Source organism: Piliocolobus tephrosceles, chromosome 20, assembly GCF_002776525.5.
Source record: "Piliocolobus tephrosceles isolate RC106 chromosome 20, ASM277652v3, whole genome shotgun sequence".
Lineage (NCBI taxonomy): Eukaryota > Metazoa > Chordata > Mammalia > Primates > Cercopithecidae > Piliocolobus > Piliocolobus tephrosceles.
The window spans coordinates 18461522-18482289 of record NC_045453.1 but is presented as its reverse complement, the minus strand read 5'-3'; the positions used below and the strand labels follow the sequence as shown (position 1 = coordinate 18482289).

The following is a 20768-nucleotide window of genomic DNA, read 5'->3' as shown; positions in this document are numbered from 1 at the left end:
ATGCTGCTGATTTTTGTACATTGATTTTGTATCTTGAACCATTGCTGAAGTGGTTTATCAGATCTAGAAGCTTTTGAGCAGAAACTACAGGGTTTTCTAGGCTTATATTGTCTGTGAAGAGACATAGTTTGACTTCCTCTCTTCCTATTTAGATGACTTTTATTTCTTTCTCATGCATGATTGCTCTGGCTAGATTTCAATACTATATTGAGTAGGAGTGGTAAGAGTGGACATCCTTGTCTTGTTCCGCTTCTCAAGAGGAATGCTTCCAGCTTTTGTCAATTCAGTGTGATGTTGGCTGTGGGATTGTCAGAGATGACTGTTATTATTTTGTGGTATGTACCTTTGATGTCTGGTTTGTTGAGGGTTTTTAACATGAAAGAATGTTAAATTTTATCGAAAGCCTCTTCTACATCTATTAAGATGACCATTTTTTTTAAAGTTCGGTTTATGTGATGAATCACATGTATTGATTTGCATATGTTGAATCAACCTTGCTTCCCAGGGATAAAACCTACTTGATTGTGGTGAATTAGTTTTTTTTTTGCCGGGGGGGTGTATTGCAGGGAGCTCCCAACAGGAAACAATGTGGTGGATTAGCTTTTTGAGGTACTACTGGATTTGGTTTGCTAGTATTTTGTTTAGGATTTTTACATCTATGTTCATCAGTGATATTGGTCTGAAGTTTTCTTTTTCTGTTGTGTCTCTGCCAGGTTTTGATGTTAGAATGATGCCAACCTCATAGAATGAATTAGGGAGGAGTCCCTCCTCCTCAATTTTTTGGAATAATTTCAGTAGGATTGGCACCAGCTCTTCTTTATATATCTGGTAGAATTTGGCTATGAATCCATCTGGTCCAAGGCTTTTTCTGGTTGGTAAGTTTTTTTTTTAAATTACTGATTAAATTTGGGTACTTGTTATTGGTCTGTTCAATTTCATCCTAGTTTAATCTTGGGAGTTTGGATGATTCCACTAGTTTATCAATTTTGTGTAGGTTTTCTAGTTTGTGTGCATAGTGGTGTTTGTAATAGTCTCTGATTTTTGTTTGTATTTTTATGGGGTCAGTGGTAATATCCCCTTTGTTATTTTTGAGTGTGTGTATCTGGATTTTCCCCTTCCTTATTAGTCTAACTAGTGGTCTACCAGTCTTATTTATTCTTCAAAGAACCAACTTTTGGTTTCATTGATCTTTCATATGGTTTCCCTTTTCTCCATTTTGTTCATTTCAGCTCTAATTTTGGTTATTTCTTTTCTTATACTAGCTTTGGGGTTGGTTTGCTCTTGTTTTTCAAGTTCCTCTAGGTGTAATGTTAGGTTAATTGGAGATATTCCTAACTTTTTGATGTGGGCATTTAGTGCTATAAACTTTCCTGTCAGCACTGCTCTAATTGTGTCCCAGAGATTTTGGTATGTTGTATCTTTGTTCTTATGAGTTTAAAAAAATTTCTTGATTTCTTTCTTAATTTTGTTGTTTACCAAAAAGTCATTCAGGAACAGGAGCATGTACTAACAAGCACATGTAAGTGTGTGGTTTTGAGAGATGTTGTTATTGATTTCTATCAATAAAGTATTTTTGGATTAAGATATGTACACTGTTTTTATACATAATGCTGTCACACACTTAGTAGATTACAGTATAGTATAAACATATTGTTTATATGCACTGAGAAACCAAAATATTTGTTCGACTCACTTTATTAGGGTGGCCTGGAACTGAATCTGTAGTATCTTTAAGGTATGACTGTACTCTCATTTTTCCATGTGATTAAATGGAGTTTTTCCAGAAGTGAAATGAGCTACCCAAGGTCATGGAGTTAGCAAATGATAAAGATGGTTTTTTAATTTTAATTTTAATTTTTTAGTATCTGCCTCTGTAAAGATGTGTTTTAAGTTTCCATCGGATGAGTGTAAAGCCTGCGATTGTGGCACTAGACAACTGTGAATAGTCAATAACCTGCTGGCTCCTCCGACTTACCATCTATCTGAATCCTCTGAATGTCTATTGTCAGGGTCAAGATGAAGGAAATGGTCTGACGTTTTCAGACCATTTCTTTTCTTTTCTTTTCTTTTCTTTTTTTTTTTACGGAGTCTTGCTCTGTCACCCAGACTGGAGTGCAGTGGTGCGATCTCAGATCACTGCAAGCTCCGCCTCTCGGGTTCACGCCATCCTCCTGCCTCAGCCTCCTGAGTAGCTGGGACTACAGGTGCCCGCCACCACGCCCAGCTAATTTTTTGTGTTTTTAGTAGAGACGGGGTATTCATCGTGTTAGCCAGGATGATCTCGATCTCCTGACCTCATGATCTGCCCGCCTCGGCCTCCCAAAGTGCTGGGATTACAGGCGTGAGCCACCACGCCCAGCCCAGACCATTTCTTTGTTGGTGCAAGTATAGCCTAAACATTATGAAGAGAGAATTGGTAATATTTATGCACAGATTGAATTATGTATATTTCTAACTTATGTGTATTTCTACTTTTATTAGCTTTCCCAAGGAATAAATAAATAAATATCAAGGATTTAGTTATAATTATGTAACTAATAGTGAATTTCTACAATAGGGAAAAACTGGAACCACCAAACTTGTCAACAACTGGTGATTAATTGGCAGAGAATCTACCAATTTATGAAATTTTTGAAAATATTTAGGAATACAGGAAAACATTTATTGTAAAGGTTAAACATAAAAATATTCACAGGATTATCTACTATATAAAAACATGTATGTACATAAGAAAAAGTCTACTAGAATATATGCACAAATGTTAGCACAGGTTGACAAGATTATCAATGATTTTTAAATTTAATTGTCATTTTCATATTTTTACAAGATTTATGCACTAAGCATGAGTTGTGTATTAGTGCTCTTGTATTAGTACAAGAGCAAAAAATGACATCCTGAAAAGAAACTTTTTTTTTTTTTCCTATGGAGAGAAGTCAATGATATAAAATGATGGGGGGGTCCCAGGAAGAGGGACCCCCCCATCATTACAAAAATATGTTGTAAAGTGGGAAAAGGCTAGGAAATAGAACTAGAGAAGAAAATGTTAGTATGATCCACAGGCTTTGCTTCTCTCCCACTTTCCCACTTTCTCATCCCAACCAAACAACTCTGGGAATATTCCTAGACCCAGTCACGACTTACTCAGAGCCTCTCACAGTCAGCTCAGCTCCTGAAATTTCCCTTCCCATTATGCCCCTGAGCTAGCACTGTAAGGGTACCTAGAGAGAGTGCTCTTGGTGATGGGAATAAGCCCAAGATGTATCGTGGCTCTGAGGCCCAGGAAAAGCTGTGGGCTTCACCATCTTGCACACCTGGCTCTGGATTCACTTCTTTTCAAATCTTGTATCTACCACTTATTGGCTGTGTGGCCTTGGGCAAGTTGCTTAGCGCCTCGGTGCTTCAGTTTCTGCATCTGCAAAATATAAATGTTTAGCACTAAACTCACTGGGTCATTGAGAGTATTGGTTAATACATGTTAAATATTTGACTCATAGTGAATTTGGTGTTCAGCTGGGCGATTCTGAATACTTCAATAAGTGTTTTATTGGTTTATTTAACAAACCATACATAGCACTGCTTATATGCCAGACATTGGGTCTCAGTGCTTAACACAAAATAACTCATGGAATCCTCCCAAAAATTCTGTGAAGAAAGTACTGCTATTCTCACTTTAAAAAAGAGGGGCCGGGCGCGGTGGCTCAAGCCTGTAATCCCAGCACTTTGGGAGGCCGAGACGGGCGGATCATGAGGTCAGGAGATCGAGACCATCCTGGCTAACACGGTGAAACCCTGTCTCTACTAAAAAATACAAAAAACTAGCCGGGCGTGGTGGCGGGCGCCTGTAGTCCCAGCTACTCAGGAGGCTGAGGCAGGAGAATGCTGTGAACCCGGGAGGCAGAGCTTGCAGTGAGCTGAGATCCGGCCACTGCACTCCAGTCTGGGCGACAGAGCGAGACTCCGTCTCAAAAAAAAAAAAAAAAAAAAAAAGGAAATTGAGGCACAGAGACAATTAGTGACTTTCCTAGAGTAAGTGGGAGGTAGGATTTGAGTTTAGTTTAAGTCTACATATTTAAAATCTACATGTTATGTGACATTTTCCAAGCCCTCATGGAAGAGATCTCTCTTTTCCTCACAAAAGTCACAAGAGATTGCTGATAAGGTGGTGTTAGGCTGGTGCTAGCAATGGAGAAGTTAATATAAAGATGGATGAGACTTTATGAATGTCCTCACACAATGTTAGAAAAAAGTAGATATGTAGATCCTCCTTCCACTCCCCAGTCACCCAGACTTGTGTCTGAGTGTCCATAATCAGCCAGACTTGTGTGTGTGTTGGGGAGGAGAGGATTCTGCAGGTCCACAGTGTTCTGTCTCTATCTATATTGCCTGCAGCAAAAAGAAGAAACTACTCCTTGAATAGGAATTCAGGGACAATGTTCTATATGTACTGAACTTATGGTTTGGGACAGAACTTACAGATCTGCCACAACCAGAAGCATGACTAAGATCTGCATAATTGATTTGTTCTGCTCACCACCTACTCACTGTGTAGGGGCTCTGCAGTTCCTAGAAGCAAGGAAGAAGAGCCACCAGTCAAGTAGATATCAGCACCTCCAACTCCAACATCTTCAAAGGTAGGTGGGGGTCAAGGTCCTCGGGCTGGAAGTGTGAGCCTGTAAAAGCTTTCACCTTTGTCTTGCTTGGATGGGTTCCCTGCCCAAATCATGCCCCTGCATCATGCCAACACTATCCCTCTATGGAATAAATTATTGTTTATGTTGTTCAAATGGAGAAACTGAGGCAGAGAAAGATAACATGGATAGACATCGTGTGCCTCCATATGTGATATCCTGAGAAGGACACAGCATCACCTACATGCTATTCCCACTGAGAATACATAACTTATATCTAATCTTAAGGAAATCTCAGATAAACCCCAACTGAGGACTATTCAGTTCGAAGAAAAGGTTGGCTGTATTCTTCCAAAATTTGAACTTCATAAAAGACAAAGGACATTATTGGGTGAAGTGATAAAATTTAATACTCATGATAGAATAGATAAAAGTATGTTTGATCAAGGTTAAATTTAACAAAGTTGATAACTGTAGTATGATCATGTAAGATAATGCTCAGGTTGTTAAGAAATACTCATGGAGGAGGCAGCTCCAAGATGGCCGAATAGGAACAGCTCTGGTCTGCAGCTCCCAGCATGATTGATGCAGAAGATGGGTGATTTCTGCATTTCCAACTGAGGTGCCTGGTTCATCTTATTGGGACTGGTTGGACAGTGGGTGCAGCCTATGGAGGGTGAGTCAAAGCAGAGTGGGGTGTTGCCTCACCCAGGAAGCGCAAGGGGTCGGGGGATTTCCCTTTACTAGCCGTGACAGACTGTACCTGGAAAATCAGGACACTCCCACCCAAATACTGTGCTTTTCCCAAGGTCTTAGCAACCGGCAGACAAAGAGATTCTTTTCCAGGCCTGGCTCGGTGGGTCCCACGCCCACAGAGCCTTGCTCACTGCAAGTACAGCAGTCTGAGATCGAACTGCGAGGCGGTAGCCTGGCTGGGGGAGGGGCATCCACCATTGCTGAGGCTTGAGTAGGTAAACAAAGTGGCCGGGAAGCTTGAACTAGGTGGAGCCCACCACAGCTCAGTGAGGCCTAGGCCTCTATAGTCTCCAACTCTGTGGGCAGGGCATATCTGAACAAAAGGCAACAAACAACTTCTGCAGACCTAAACGTCCCTGTCTGATAGCTCTGAAGAGAGCAGTGGTTTTCCTAGCATGGCGTTTGGGTTCTGAGAACGGACAGACTGCCTCCTCAAGTTGGTCCCTGACCCCTGTGTAGCCTAACTGGGAGTCACCTCCCAGTAGGGGCAGACAGACACCTCATATGGCCGAGTGCCCCTCTGGGACGAAGCTGCCAGAGGAAGGATCAGGCAGCAATATTTGCTGTTCTGCAGACTCTGCTGGTGATACCCAGGCAAACAGGGTCTGGAGTGTACCTCCAGCAAACTCCAACAGACCTGCAGCTGAGGGACCTGTTAGAAGGAAAATTAACAAACAGAAAGGAATGGCATCGACATCAACAAAATTTTAGACCAATATCCCTGATGAACATCAATGTGGAAATCCTCAATAAAATACTGGCAAACCAAATCCAGCAGCACATCAAAAAGCTTATCCACCATGATCAAGTTGGCTTCATCCCTGAGATGCAGGGCTGGTTCAACATTTGCAAATCAATAAATGTAATCCATCACATAAACAGAACCAACAACAAAAACCACATGATTATTTCAATAGATTTAGAAAAGGCCTTAGACAAAATTCAACAGCCCTTCATGCTAAAAACTCTCAATAAATTTGGTATTGATGGAACGTATCTCAAAATAATAAGAGCTATTTATGACAGACCCACAGCCAATATCATACTGAATGGGCAAAAACTGGAAGCATTCCCTTTGAAAACCAGCACAAGACAGGGATGCCCTCTCTCACCACTCCTATTTAACATAGTATTGGAGGTTCTGGCCAGGGCAATCAGGCAAGAGAAAGAAGGGTATTCAATTAGGAAAAGAGGAAGTCAAGTTGTCCCTGTTTGCAGATGACATGATTGTATATTTAGAAAATCCTATCATCTCAGCCCTAAATCTCCTTAAGCTGATAAGCAACTTCAGCAAAGTCTCAGGATACAAAATCGATGTGCAAAAATCACAAGCATTCCTATACACCAATAACAGACAAACAGAGATCCAAATCATGAGTGAACTCCCATTCACAATTTCTACAAAGAGAATAAAATACCTAGGAATCCACCTTACAAGGGATGTGAAGGACCTCTTCAAGGAGAACTACAAACCACTGCTCAATGAAATAAAAGAGGACACAAAAAAATGGAAGAACATTCCATGCTTATGGATAGGAAGAACTAACATCATGAAAATGGCCATACTTCCCAAGGTAATTTATAGATTCAATGTAATCCCCATCAAGCTACCAATTACTTTCTTCACAGAATTGGAAAAAACTACTTTAAAGTTCATATGGAACCAAAAAAGAGCCCTCACTGCCAAGACAATCCTAAGCAAAAAGAACAAAGCTGGAGGCATCACACTACCTGACTTCAAAGTATTCTACAAGGCTACAGTAACCAAAACAGCATGGTACTGGTACCAAAACAGATATATAGACCAATGGAACAGAATAGAGGGCTCAGAAATAACACCACACATCTACAACCACCCGATCTTTGACAAATCTGACAAAAACAAGAATTGGGGAAAGGATTCCTTATTTAATAGATGGTACTGGGAAAACTGGTTAGCCATATGCAGAAAGCTGAAACTGGGTCCCTTCCTTACACCTTATACAAAAATTAATTCAAGATGGATTAAAGACTTAAATGTTAGACCTAAAACCATAAAAACCCTAGAAGAAAACCCAGGCAATACCATTCAAGACACAGGCATGGGCAAGGACTTCAGGACTAAAACACCAAAAGCAATGGCAATGAAAGCCAAAATTGACGAATGGGATCTAATTAATCTAAAGAGCTTCTGCACAGCAAAGGAAACTATCATCAGGGTGAACAGGCAACCTACAGAATCGGAGAAAATGTTTGCAATCTACCCATCTGACAAAGGGCTAATATCCAGAATCTACAAAGAACTCAAGCAAATTTATAAGAAAAAAGTAAACAACCCCATCAAAAAGTGGGCAAAGGATATGAACAGACACTTCTCAAAAAAAGACATTTACGCAGCCAACAGACACATGAAAAAATGCTCATCATCATTAGTCGTCAGGGAAATGCAAATCAAAACCACAATGAGATACCATCTCACACCACTTAGAATGGAGATCATTAAAATATTAGGAAACAACAGATGCTGGAGAGGATGAGGAGAAATAGGAATGCTTTTACACTGTTGGTAGGAGTGTAAATTAGTTCAACCATTGTGGAAGACAGTGTGGCAATTCCTCAAGGATCTAGAACTAGCAATGCCATTTGACCCAGCAATCCCATTACTGGGTATATACCCAAAGTATTATAAATCATGCTACTATAAAGACACATGCACATGTATGTTTATTGTGGCATTATTCATAATAGTGAAGACTTGGAACCAACCCAAATGTCCCTCAATGATAGACTTGATTAAGAAAATGTGGCACATATACACCATGGAGTACTATGCAGCCATAAAAAAGGATGAGTTCATGTCCTTTGTAGGGACATGGATGAAGCTGGAAACCATAATTCTCAGCAAACTATCACAAGGACAGAAAACCAAACACCACATGTTATCACTCATAGGTGGGAATTGAACAATGAGAACACTAGGAGACAGGGCGGGGAACATCACACACTGGGGCCTGTCAGCGGGTGGGGAGCTGGGGGAGGGATAGCATTAGGAGAAATACCTAATGTAAATGACGAGTTGATGGGTGCAGCAAACCAACATATCTCATGTATACCTATGTATCAAACCAGCACATTGTGCACATGTACCCTAGAACTTAAAGTATTAAAAAAAAATACAGAAGTATTTAAAAATGAGGGCCATGACAAATGAAACTTGCTCTCAAATTGCTCAAAAAATAAGAGAGGGAGAGAGAGGTAGAGAGAGGGAGAGAGGGAGAGAGGGAAAGGAAATAGGTGAATCTGGGTAAACGATATGCAGATAATCTTTGTACTATTCTTACCCCTGTAAGTTTGAAATTATTTCCAAATAATAGCTTAAAGTGAGTTAAAGGCAACCCATTTTATGGCCCATGTGCCTCAATTTTTTTATTTTTCTGTTTTATAATTTTTCATATGTGCCAAGAGGAGAATAAATTTAGTCCTTCTCAAAGGCTTTGTACCTTTTAAAATGTCCGTAGGTACTGATTTGTTTTTCTAAGACCAGCCCAGCGAGCACAAAAAGAACCAGCGAGTAGGCAAGTGTAGGAGCAAAACTGCAAATTTATTTTGGTCACCTAACTTCAGGGAAGTAGGTGGGGGGGAAAGGTCTGTCCTCCTCCAGCAAAGAAGGCCGGCAGAGTCCCCCGGTGGGGCTCTCCGACGGAGTTCCTGCAGTCCCCACATCCCGACGGGAGTGAGAGACTCAGGAAGGCTGCGTGGCCCGCTGGCCGAGAGCGGCTTTTCTAGGAGTGGGAGGGCAATAGGCGGGGCACGGGCGTGTCCAGGGCGTTCCGCAGGTGCGACCAGGTAAATCTTGGGCTCTTCAGATTGACGTCACCTGGCGCATGCCCGGTTGGTCTGCACCTTCCCCAGCGCCAGCTGCATTTTCGCGCGCCTTCCCGGGCGCCGGCTGCATTTTCCAGCCGCAGGAAAAGTTGGTGAAGAAGAACCCGGAAGTGCACCACCTTGCCTCCGTTCCTCCAAACAGGTACTATTCCTAATTTTGAGCCTTTGAAGGATTTCAACTGATTCATGCATATTTTCTTCTGCTTGGTTGAAAACATTGAAGCAAAAATGGGACTTTCAGGGAAAATTGGTTACTTGCAGGGAAGGGACAATATCTCCCCCATGATGGTGCAATTCATAGTATCCTATCCAGACTTCTCCTTTGTATCTGTTTCTCTCCTCTTTCTTTTTGTTTGGATTCAGGAGAGTGAAGGAGCAGGCTGGGAGTGAGAAAGGAGTGAAGAAAAAACTGATGAACTTTTTTTTTGAACAGTACTTAACCCCCTCTTTCTAAGCCCTAACTCCCACCACCAATGAGCTGCCTGACATAATAGCCAGCACTTATTTTGCATTTTTTGTGTTCCGGGTCCTAGACCCTTAAAAAATGTATTTTGTTCTCCTTTACACCAATCTCTATATAGCATATTACATCTTTCTTTTATATACCTTATTTATTGCCTCTCCCTTGACTATAAAGCAAACTTTGTGAGGGCAGGGATTTTTGTCAGCTTTGTCCTCTACTGTATCCTCATTGCTTATAATAGTGCCAGGCTTACAGTAGTCATTTAATATTTGTGGGATGAATGAATTTATGATAGATGAATGAAGGCTAGAACCTCAGTCAATCAGTAGAATTAATTCCAAGTAGGTTAAATAGTTGAAAGTTTTAAGGAGACCACTACAAAGTCAATGAAATTAAATAACTTCCACCCCTCTGGAGGAGAAAAGAGAGTTTAATAATAATAATAATAATAATAATAATAATAATAATAATAGCCAACATTTAATTGCATGATCCGTGTGCCAGGCCCTATGCTCAGGGCTTCATGCATTCACAATGTGAATGTGATACTAATATAACTCTCATATGTTGGAAACTGAGGCCCTAAACTAAAATGTGTTGGGATTGGGATTCATTTGGGCCCAGGTCTCTCTGATTCTAGTGTTCAGGTTTTGTTCTCTGTCCCATGCTATGCCAACAATTTTGTGTGGTGACAAATGAGGGATAATTTATCTCTTATAGTAAGACAACATGTGTATTCTATTGGTAAAATAAACCAATCCTGGTGGAGAAAAAGACAGAAACAACTATCCAGGTTATAAAATAGGCAGTATACTTTACCTAGAATCTACAAATTTTAGATGTATAAATTTGTGATCTGAAGTTAATGAATTTAACAAAATTCCAATTGAATATTATCAATGACACTTTTTTCTAAAGAGAAGAAATTACAAATATTCAGCTGTCTTATGATGAATAGGAGCCCAGAGCCTGGTAGACTTGCTGGGTGGCTATTCCTAGAGGACAGATAACAGTCACTACAACTCAGCTCTCAGGAAGCCATATCCATAAGAAAAGGGGAAGAGTACTACATCAAGGGAACACCTGGTGGGACAAAAGAATCTGAACAACAGCCTTCAGCCCTAGACCTGCCTTCTGACAGAGCTTACCCAAATGAGAAGGAACCAGAAAACCAACTCTGGTAATATGATGAAACAAGGCTCTTTAACACCCCCACAAAATCACACTAGATCACCAGCAATGGATCCAAACCAAGAAGAAATCCCTGATTTACCTGAAAAAGAATTCAGGAGGTTAGTTATCAAGCTAATCAGGAAGACACCAGAGAAAGTTAAAACCCAATGCAAGAAAAAAAAAAAAAAAAAAAAAAAAAGAAAAAAAAAAAAAAAAAAAGAAACAAGAAGTGAAAGGAGAAATATTCAAGGAAATAGCATAAAGAAAAAACAATACAAACTTCAGAAAACATTGGACACACTTACAGAAATGCAAAATGCTCTAGAAAGTCTCAGCAATATAATTGAACAAGTAGAAGAAAGAAATTCAGAGCTTGAAGACAAGGTTTAATTAACCCAATCCAACAAAGACAAAGAAAAAAGAGTAAGAAAATATGAACAAAGGCTCCAAGAAATCTGGGATTGTGTTAAACAACCAAACCTAAAATAATCAGTGTTCCTGAGGAAGAAGAGAAATCTAAGTTTGGAAAACATATGTGGGGGAATAATTGAGGAAAACTTCCCCGGCCTTGCTAGAGACCTAGACATCCAAATACAAGAAGCACAAAGAACACCTGGGAAATTAATCACAAAAAGATCATTGCTTAGGCACATTGTCATCAGGTTATCTAAAGTTAAGATGAAGGAAAGAATCTTAAGAGCTGTGAATAAAAGCACCAGGTAGCATATATAGGAAAAGCTATCAGATTAATAGGAGATTTCTCAGTAGAAACCCTACAAGCTAGAAGGGATTGGGGCCATATCTTCAGCCTCCTCAAATAAAACAATTATCAGCCAAGAGTTTTGTATCCAGTGAAACTAAGCATCATATATGAAGGAAAGATAGTCTTTTTCAGGCAAACGAATGCTGAGAGAATTCACCCCTATCAAACCACCACTACAAGAACTGCTAAAAGGAGCTCTAAATCTTGAAACAAATTCTGGAAACACATGTAAATGGCCTAAGTGCTCTACTGAAAAGATACAGACTGCAGAATGGAAAAATAATTCACCAACCATCTGCTGACTTCAAGAGACTCACCTAACACATAAGGATTCACAACAAATTAAAGGGATGGAAAGGGCATTTCATGCAAATGAACACCAAAAGTGAGCAGGGGTAGCTATTCTTATATCAGGCAAAATAAACTTTAAAGCAATGACAGTTAAAAAAGACAAAGAGGGACATTATATAATGGTGAAAGACCTTGTCCAACAGGAAAATATCACAATCCTAAACAAATATGCACCTGACACTGGAGGTCCCAAATTTATAAAACAATTACTAATAGACATAAGAAATGAGATAGACAGCAACACAAAATAGTGGGGGACTTCAATACTCCACTGAAAGCACTAGACAGATCATCAAGACAGAAAGTCGGCAAATAAACAATGGATTAAAACTATACCTTGGAACAAATGGACTTAACAGATATATACAGAACATTCTATCCAACAACCGGATAATACGCATTCTATTCAACAGCGCATGGAACTTTCTGCAAGATAGATCATATGATAGGGCACAAAACGAGCCTCAATAAATTTAAGAAAATTGGTCCAGGCGTGGTGGCTCATGCCTGTAATCCCAGCACTTTAGGAGGCTGAGGGGGGTGGATCACCTGAGGTCAGGAGTTCAAGACCAGCCTGGCCAACATGGTGGGACTCCATCTCTACTAAAAATATAAAAATTAGCCAGGAAAGGCCTGTAGTCCCAGCTACTCAGGAGGCTGAGGCATGATAATTGCTTGAACCCAGGAGGCAGAGGTTGTAGTGAGTCGAGATTGCACCACTGCACTCCAGCCTGGGTGACAGAGCGAGACTCTGTTTCCAAAAATTAAAAATTAAAAAAATAAATTTAAGAAAATTGAAATTATATCAAGCACTCTCTTATACCACAGTGGAATAAAACTGGAAATCAATTCCAAAAAGAGCTACAAAACCATGCAAATATATGGAAATTAAATAATCTGCTCCTGAATGATCATTGGGTCAAAAATGAAATCAAGATGGAAATTAAAAAATTATTTGAACTCAACAACAATAGTGACACAACCTATCAAGACCTCTGGGATAAAGCAAAGGCGGTGCTAAGAGGAAAGCTCATACCCCTAAATGCGTACATCAAAAAGACTGAAAGAGCCCAAATTGACATGCTAATGTCACACTTCAAGGGACTAGAGGAACAAGAACAAACCAAATCCAAACCCAGCAGAAGAAACCTCAGAAATAACATCACACATCCACAACCATCTGATCTTTGACAAACCTGAAAAAAGCAAGCAATGGGGAAAGGATTCCCTGTTTAATAAATGGTGTTGGGAAAACTGGCTAGCCATATGCAGAAAGTTGAAACTGGATCCCGTCCTTAACCTTATACAGAAATCAACTCAAGATGGATTAAAGACTTAAAACACAAGACCTAAAACCATAAAAACCCTAGAAGAAAACCTAGGCAATACCATTCAGGAAATAGGAATGAGCAAAGGTTTCATGACTAAAACACCAAAAGCAATGGCAACAAAAGCCAAAATTGACGAATGGAATCTCATTAAACTAAAGAACTTCTGCACAGCAAAAGAAACTGTCATCAGAGTGAACAGGCAACCTACAGAATCGGAGAAAATGTTTGCAATCTATCCATCTGGCAAAGGGCTAATATCCAGAATCTACAAAGAACTTAAACACATTTACAAGAAAACACCACACAACCCCATCAAAAAGTGGGCAAAGGATATGAACAAACACTTCTTAGAAGAAGACATTTATGCAGCCAACAAACATATGAAAAAAAGCTCATCATCACTGGTCATTAGAGAAATGCAAATCAAAACCACAATGAGATACCATCTCACACCAGTTAGAATGGCGATCATTAAAAAGTCAGGAAACAACAGATGCTAGAGAGGATGTGGAGAAATAGGAACAGTTTTACACTGTTGGTGGGACTCTAAACTAGTTCAACTATTGTGGAAGACAGTGTGGTGATTCTTCAAGGATCTAGAACTAGAAATACCATTTGACCCAGTGATCCCATTACTGGGTATATACCCAAAGGATTATAACTCATGCTGCTATAAAGACGCATGCACACGTATGTTTATTGCACCCCTGTTAACAATAGCAAATGTTGCAGACTTGGAACTGACCCAAATGTCCATCAATGATAGACTGGGTTAAAAAAATGTGGCACATGTACACCATGGAATACTATGCAGCCATAAAAAAGGATGAGTTCATGTCCTTTGTAGGAACATGGATGAAGCTGGAAACCATTATTCTCAGCAAACTATCACAAGAACAGAAAACCAAACACCGCATGTTCTCATAAGTGGAAGTTGAACAATGAGAACACATGGACACAGGGGGCGGGCATCACACACCAGGGCCTGTTGAGGGGGTGGGGGGCTGGGGGAGGGATAGCATTAGGAGAAATACGGGTATCGCAAACCACCATGGCACGTGTATACCTATGTAACAAACCTGCATGTTTTGCACATGTACTCCAGAACTTAAAGTGTAATAAAAAAAGAAAATAACTAAGATCAGAGCAGAATTAAATGAAATTGAAACAAAAAAAATACAAAAGATAAATGAAACAAAAAGCTGGTTTTTTGAAAAGATAAATAAAATTGATATACCATTAGCAAGATTAACCAAGAAAATAAGAGAGAAAATCCAAATAAGCTCATTAAGAAATGAAACGGGAGATATTACAACTGACACCACAGAAATACAAACAATCATGTAAGGCTACTATGAACACCTTTACACACATACACTAGAAAACCTAGAAGAGATGGATAAATTCCTGGAAAAATACAACTCTCCTAACTTAAATCAGGAAGAATTAGATATCCCGGACAGACCAAATAACAAGCAGAGAGATTGAAGATATTAGTCAAAGGGCACAAAGTTTCAGTTATACAAGATGGATACAGCTCAGAGACCTGTTGTATAGCATAGTGTCCATAGTTAGCAATACTGTATTGCAAAGTTAAAAATTTGTTTAGATGACAGATCTTATTTTTACTGCACACACACACCAAATAATAAGTAGAGGCCAGTGGAAACTTTTGGAGGCGATGGATATGTTTATGGCCTAGATTGTGGTGATGATTACATGGGTGTGTACTTGTCTTCAAACTCATTATAGTTGTGTATGCTAAAGATTTTTTTTTTTTTTTTTTTTTTTGAGACGGAGTCTTGCTCTGTCGCCCAGGCTGGAGTGCAGTGGCCGGATCTCAGCTCACTGCAAACTCCGCCTCCCGGGTTTACGCCATTCTCCTGCCTCAGCTTCCCGAGTAGCTGGGACTACAGGCACCCGCCACTTCGCCTGGCTATTTTTTTTTTTTTTTTAATTTTTTAGTAGAGACGGGGTTTCATCGTGTTAGCCAGGATGGTCTCGATCTCCTGACCTCGTGATCCGCCCGTCTTGGCCTCCCAAAGTGCTGGGATTACAGGCTTGAGCCACCGCGCCCGGCCAAGATGTCTTATAAATAGCTTTTTATGTGTCAGTTATATCTTAATGAAGTAGTTTTTTAAAAGTCATTATATAATAGCAAGCTTATATAATTTTTGTTTTATAAAAAATCTATATTTATATCTATACACATATGAAAGATAGAATATTGTACATTGATATAGTGGAATAACTAGAAATATTTTCACTTTGTTCTATGTGCTTTTTTATGTTTTAAGAATTTTTTTAAGCTAACACTTTAAATGTGCTCAGAACACTTAACATTAGCTTACTGTTGGGCAAAATTATCTAACACAAAGTTTATTTTATAATAAAGTGTTGAATAGCTCATGTAATGTATTTAATACTGTGCTGAAAATAAAAAAACGTTGAAGAGAAAAATTAACGTGGATGGAATGGGGAAAAATTCTCATTCATGTGCAGGAGAATAGTATACTTGTTCATGGCTGCTTTAGTTTTATGGTTTCAACAGTGAAACCACTGCAGACAACCTGAATGTTCATTTTCATGAAGATGAATATATATTGTGTGAGATATTCACAGAATGGAATATTATGTAACAGCAAAAACAAAAACAAAAACAAAAAATCCAAGCAAAAAACCTCCAGAATGGTTGATGAGTACTTAAAGTACGATTTCTACTGGATGTGTATTGCTTTTGCACCATCATAAAGTTGAAAAGTTGTATGTCAAACCATCATAAGTTAAGGATCCTCTCTCTATGTATGGTGTATAATAGTGCCTGTCACATAGTAGGTGTTCAATAAATGTTGAACACATTTTCAAAAAGAATTTGTTCAAACCAAATCCTGCATATTCTCACTTATAAGTGGGAGCTAAATGATGAGAACTCATGAACACAAAGAGGGAACAATAGACACTGGGATCTACTTGAGGGTGAAGGGTGGGAGGAGGGAGAGGAGCAGAAAAGATGGCTGTTGGGTACTGGGCTTAATACCTGGGTGATGAAATAATCTGTACAACAAACTCTCATGACATGAGTTTTCCTATGTAACAAACCTTCGCATGTACCCCAAACCTAAAATAAAAGATCAAAATTTTTTTTGTAAGCTGAATTTGAATTATGTTTTAATCAAAATAAGGCAACACATTACATTTTTTTCCAGCAAAAGGAAAACATGAGGTGTGAGATGGAGAGATTCGTTTTGGCAAAGCTAACACTCAGCTTAGGTGTGCCAGTTGTTGGGTAGGCAGAGGGCAAGGGGGAATAGTGAGAAGACAGAGAATGAAGAAATTCGACAAGCACTTTCTCTTGCTTCACACCTCTCTTTCCCTATTTTATGTCTTGATCTCTAGCAGCAGCTGGGAAGAAAAACAATCCTTCCAACAACATATATTCAGACACATATGGTCAGCCTCATGAAGCTGTGGATACTCATGCTTATGACATTCTTCTGTACGGTGCTACTGTCTGTGCTGGGAGCAATGAAGAAGAAAAAATATTCCAGTAGGTGGTGAAGCTGGATTAAGGGCCACAGGAGGGGGATGAGCTTGTTTCTGAACAAGGGAGGCGGTTTCATGTCTGCTGTATCTGACTCAGGACCCACCTTCATAGGATCACCCATCAGAGAATCAGACAACTTTGTATGCACAGAGATTCAAGAAATCCCTAAGCTGAGGTCCTTTAATGCTTCCTCTTTTAACCTTGAAAATAGCAATATCTGTCTATCTCTCTCTCTCTCCATCTCTCTCTATGTATCTATCTATATTTAAATATATATGAATATTTATATATTCATATATATGAATATATATCATATATAAGATATATATATATATATATTTTTTTTGAGACGGAGTCTTGCTCTGTCACCCGGGCTGGAGTGCAGTGGCCGGATCTCAGCTCACTGCAAGCTCCGCCTCCCGGGTTTAGCCATTCTCCTGCCTCAGCCTCCAGAGTAGCTGGGAGTACAGGCGCCCGCCACCTCGCCCGGCTAGTTTTTTGTATTTTTTAGCAGAGACGGGGTTTCACTGTGTTAGCCAGGATGGTCTTGATCTCCTGACCTCGTGATCCGCCCGTCTCAGCCTCCCAAAGTGCTGGGATTACAGGCTTGAGCCACCGCGCCCGGCCAAGATATATATTTAAATATATATATATTTACACACACATATGTGTTTATATATACCATAAGCTATAAACATAAAACCATTTTCCAATGTTAGACTGTCTTTGAGGGTGAGATGTCAGTATAGAGCTAATTCTGCAGCTCTATACTGGTATCTCTGTGCGCTAGCTGCATATACTCTGTCATATGCATACCAAATGGGCATTTCTTAATACATATCCTTAGTTTCAGTGGCAAGGCTTTCAGAATGTGAAAAGTTAGGAAAGAGGCTTGAGATCGGTTCTCAGTGGGGCAACCTCTCATATGATAAGAAAATGGGATGAATGGAGGGGCTAAGAAAACTGAGTGAGAGAGATAAGAATTTGAAGAGAGACTGAGTTATTAAACACAGAGTCAGCAAGTAGGGAAAGAAAAAGGGAGAGAATCTGTTTCTTACTTGACCTGGCCTAGCTTCCCACACTGTGAAATAGGCATTGCAATGAGGCTACAAGATATGCCAGGCCCTGAGATCTCCTGTTATGTAAATGTAGATTTCATAGGAGGGCACATGAATGCTGGGGATTGACTGAATTGTATCGTTGGGATGCTCAGAGAGGACCCAGAGGCCTGCAACAGTGGTAAAGCCTGCAGAGGTCGAGAAGGAAAAGAGGTCAGTGAAGATGCAATGCGGTCAGTGAAGGTATAATGACAGGAATTTGAGGAGGCTCATGAAGGCAATTCCCTTAAAAGGCAAATAAATATCTTGGGATTTGGGGCCCAGATTCCAGGAGGAACGGTTAAACATATGAAGGGCTTTCCTTTCCACGCTTGGCTGAAACGTACTATCAACCTTTGACCATCTCATCTAAACTTCAGGGAAGGAATTGTTACTTGAAGAGTGCTGGGGAAAACCAAAGGTCAAAGACTGTACCAAGAAGTGTTCTAAAGCCTTTAGATGTAAAGACACAAATTACACATGCTGCTGGACCTATTGTGGAAACATCTGCTGGATAAACGTCGTGAGTTGGGAGATGTTTGCTTGGGTGTATATCTTCACTGATTCTCATTCCCTTCCCAGAGGCTATTATTCCTAAACAGAAGACTGAGGTACCCCAAATTCTAGGTATAAAAATAACGCAAGACAATGTCCCTTTAACTTGGAAAGCAATTCACTGGCAAGTAAATCAAGACACCAGCTTAGACCCCATTGCTTCTTTCATTATATAATCAATACCTGTCTGTGTTGTCTTCTTTGTATTACACCATAGTTTCCTATTTTTTCCTAAATTTGTCCAGATTTCTAACCACTGCTTCCATAGTCAGACTTTCCCATGGGCCATTTGGCTCAGCCAGGCCCAAAGTCTCCACCTTTTTTGGTTCAACAGACCAATACCTCACCTACTCAGAAGTGGGCAACTCCTGTTGTTACATTAAAGTATTCTTGTCCCATTGTCTGGTGAACATGGATACTATTAAGCAGGGGGAATGAATGCTTGTTTCTCAGAGTTCTCTAGCTTCTAAAAATCTAACCTTTTTCTTTTACAGAACACCGATGAATATTACTAAAACCCTAGCTTCCCACCAGGCTGCCACCTGTGTGGGCGGGAAATGTTTAAGAGGTCTCATAGTAGTACCATGTGGCTACTTTTAGGAACACCAGTCTATTTTTACTCACAGCTGGACAAGAGCAAACACTTGACAAATAAACTCATTTACCAGTAGTGGCCTTGCCTTTTTTCAGATCATCCCACCACCCATGAGTACCCTTATTACAAATCCCCAGTATTGTTCCTCTCCTACATTGTAGACGAGCTTCCAACTTTTGCCGTCCCATCTGATAAGCTTAGAACTGATAGGCTAATTTCATGGGCTTCACAGAACAGAATTTTATTTCTGTCCCATTTTTAATGTGGGGAATTTTCAGTAGCACTTTCACTCAGTTGTTTAGAGAGCAGGTCTTTGGTAAATGGTTTCTCCCAGAGATATGGATAAACAATTCTAAAACTGCTTTCCATATATACAAGTTTAAACAAATAAGTAAATAACTAGAAGATAATTTGAGTAATTGTCAGAAAAAAGAAATTACAAATAGGCTGACCTCAGCAGCCCCAGGCTCCAGGTCTGCCTAGCAGACTTGATCTCTGGGTCTGCTCTAGTGCCAGGTCAACCCTAGCGGCCCCAGTGGCAGACAGGCCCCAGCAGTCCTAGCCTCAGATGAGCCCCAGCAGAATCATGTTTCAAGCCCATCCCAGGGCCAGGCAGACCCCAAGGCCCTAGACTCTGGACCTTCTCTAGCACTGGGCTGGCCCTCATAGCTTCAGGCTTCAAGTCTACCTCAGCACCAGGTTGATTTCCACAGCCCTACTCCTCAGACCAGCATGTGCAGACTCAGCCTCCAGGCCAGGCCCTACAAATACAAGATCCAGGACCACTCAGTACTAAGCCAACCCCCATGGCCTCAGGCTTCCCACCCATTCCAGTGCCAGATCAGCATCCCTGGCCTTAAACACCAGGAAGATATTCACAGACACAAGCTCAGGCCTGCACGGTGCCAGGCCAGTCTTCATAGCACCACCCCCCACTTGACTGGAGGTCCGAGAGTCTCAGTAGACTTCAGAACTGGACCAGCCTTCCTGGCTCTAGGCTCCAGGACAGCTCCAGTGACTGTAGGCACCAGGTCAGTGCCCATGACCTGAGGCTCCAGACCAGCCCTTGTGGACCAAACTTCACACTAGCCCCAGTACCAGGCTGGCTGTAGGCTCCAGGCCAGTCCATGTGCACTCAAGCTCCAGTGAACCCAGAGTCCAGACCTGATACAGCAGATCCAGGGTCCAGGCCCACCCCAGTAGAATTCAGTTCTAGGCCAGATCCCATAGACTAGGCTCCAAGAATACCTCTGCAGATATAAGCTCCAGGACAGCCCTGATGCACTCAGGCTCCAGACCCATCTCAATAGTCCCAGGTGCCATCCCCCTCCCAGAACTTGGCCAGACTCTGTAGATTCAGGCTTATGGCCCATTCCAGAGCCAGGTTAGCTCCTGTGTACCCAGGCATGAGGCTGGCCTTCAATGATACAAGGTCCAGGCCTGCCTTCATGAACCCTGGCTCCAACACCATTCCTGCAGACCCAATCAACAAATTCACCCCAGTGGATCCAGGCTTCAGGCCCAACCCTGTGGACTCGAGCACCAGGCCCACCCATCTCCTGACCCAGGAACCAGGCCAGCCTGCCTGAGGACTCTAGCAGCAAGTATGACCTTGGATCATGCCAGATGGCCTCTCCTAAACCTCTGG

At 40.8% G+C, this 20768-nt stretch overlaps 1 protein-coding gene across 2 annotated transcripts; it reads left to right on the top strand.

Annotated features, from left to right (window-relative positions):
• Positions 1 to 782: 782 nt before the first annotated feature.
• WFDC11 (WAP four-disulfide core domain 11) lies at positions 783 to 19195 on the top strand. Of its 2 annotated transcripts, none has more exons than XM_023197050.1 (5): positions 783 to 871; positions 4550 to 4631; positions 16726 to 16876; positions 18351 to 18493; positions 19020 to 19195. In XM_023197050.1, the coding sequence occupies exons 3-5, from the start codon at positions 16777 to 16779 to the stop codon at positions 19038 to 19040; spliced, it is 264 nt and encodes an 87-aa protein (XP_023052818.1). In that variant the 5' UTR covers positions 783 to 871; positions 4550 to 4631; positions 16726 to 16776; the 3' UTR covers positions 19041 to 19195. The 2 variants fall into 2 exon arrangements, with proteins under 2 accessions (XP_023052818.1, XP_023052817.1); XM_023197049.1 differs by having other exon boundaries at positions 814 to 875.
• The last annotated feature ends 1573 nt before the right edge of the window (positions 19196 to 20768 follow it).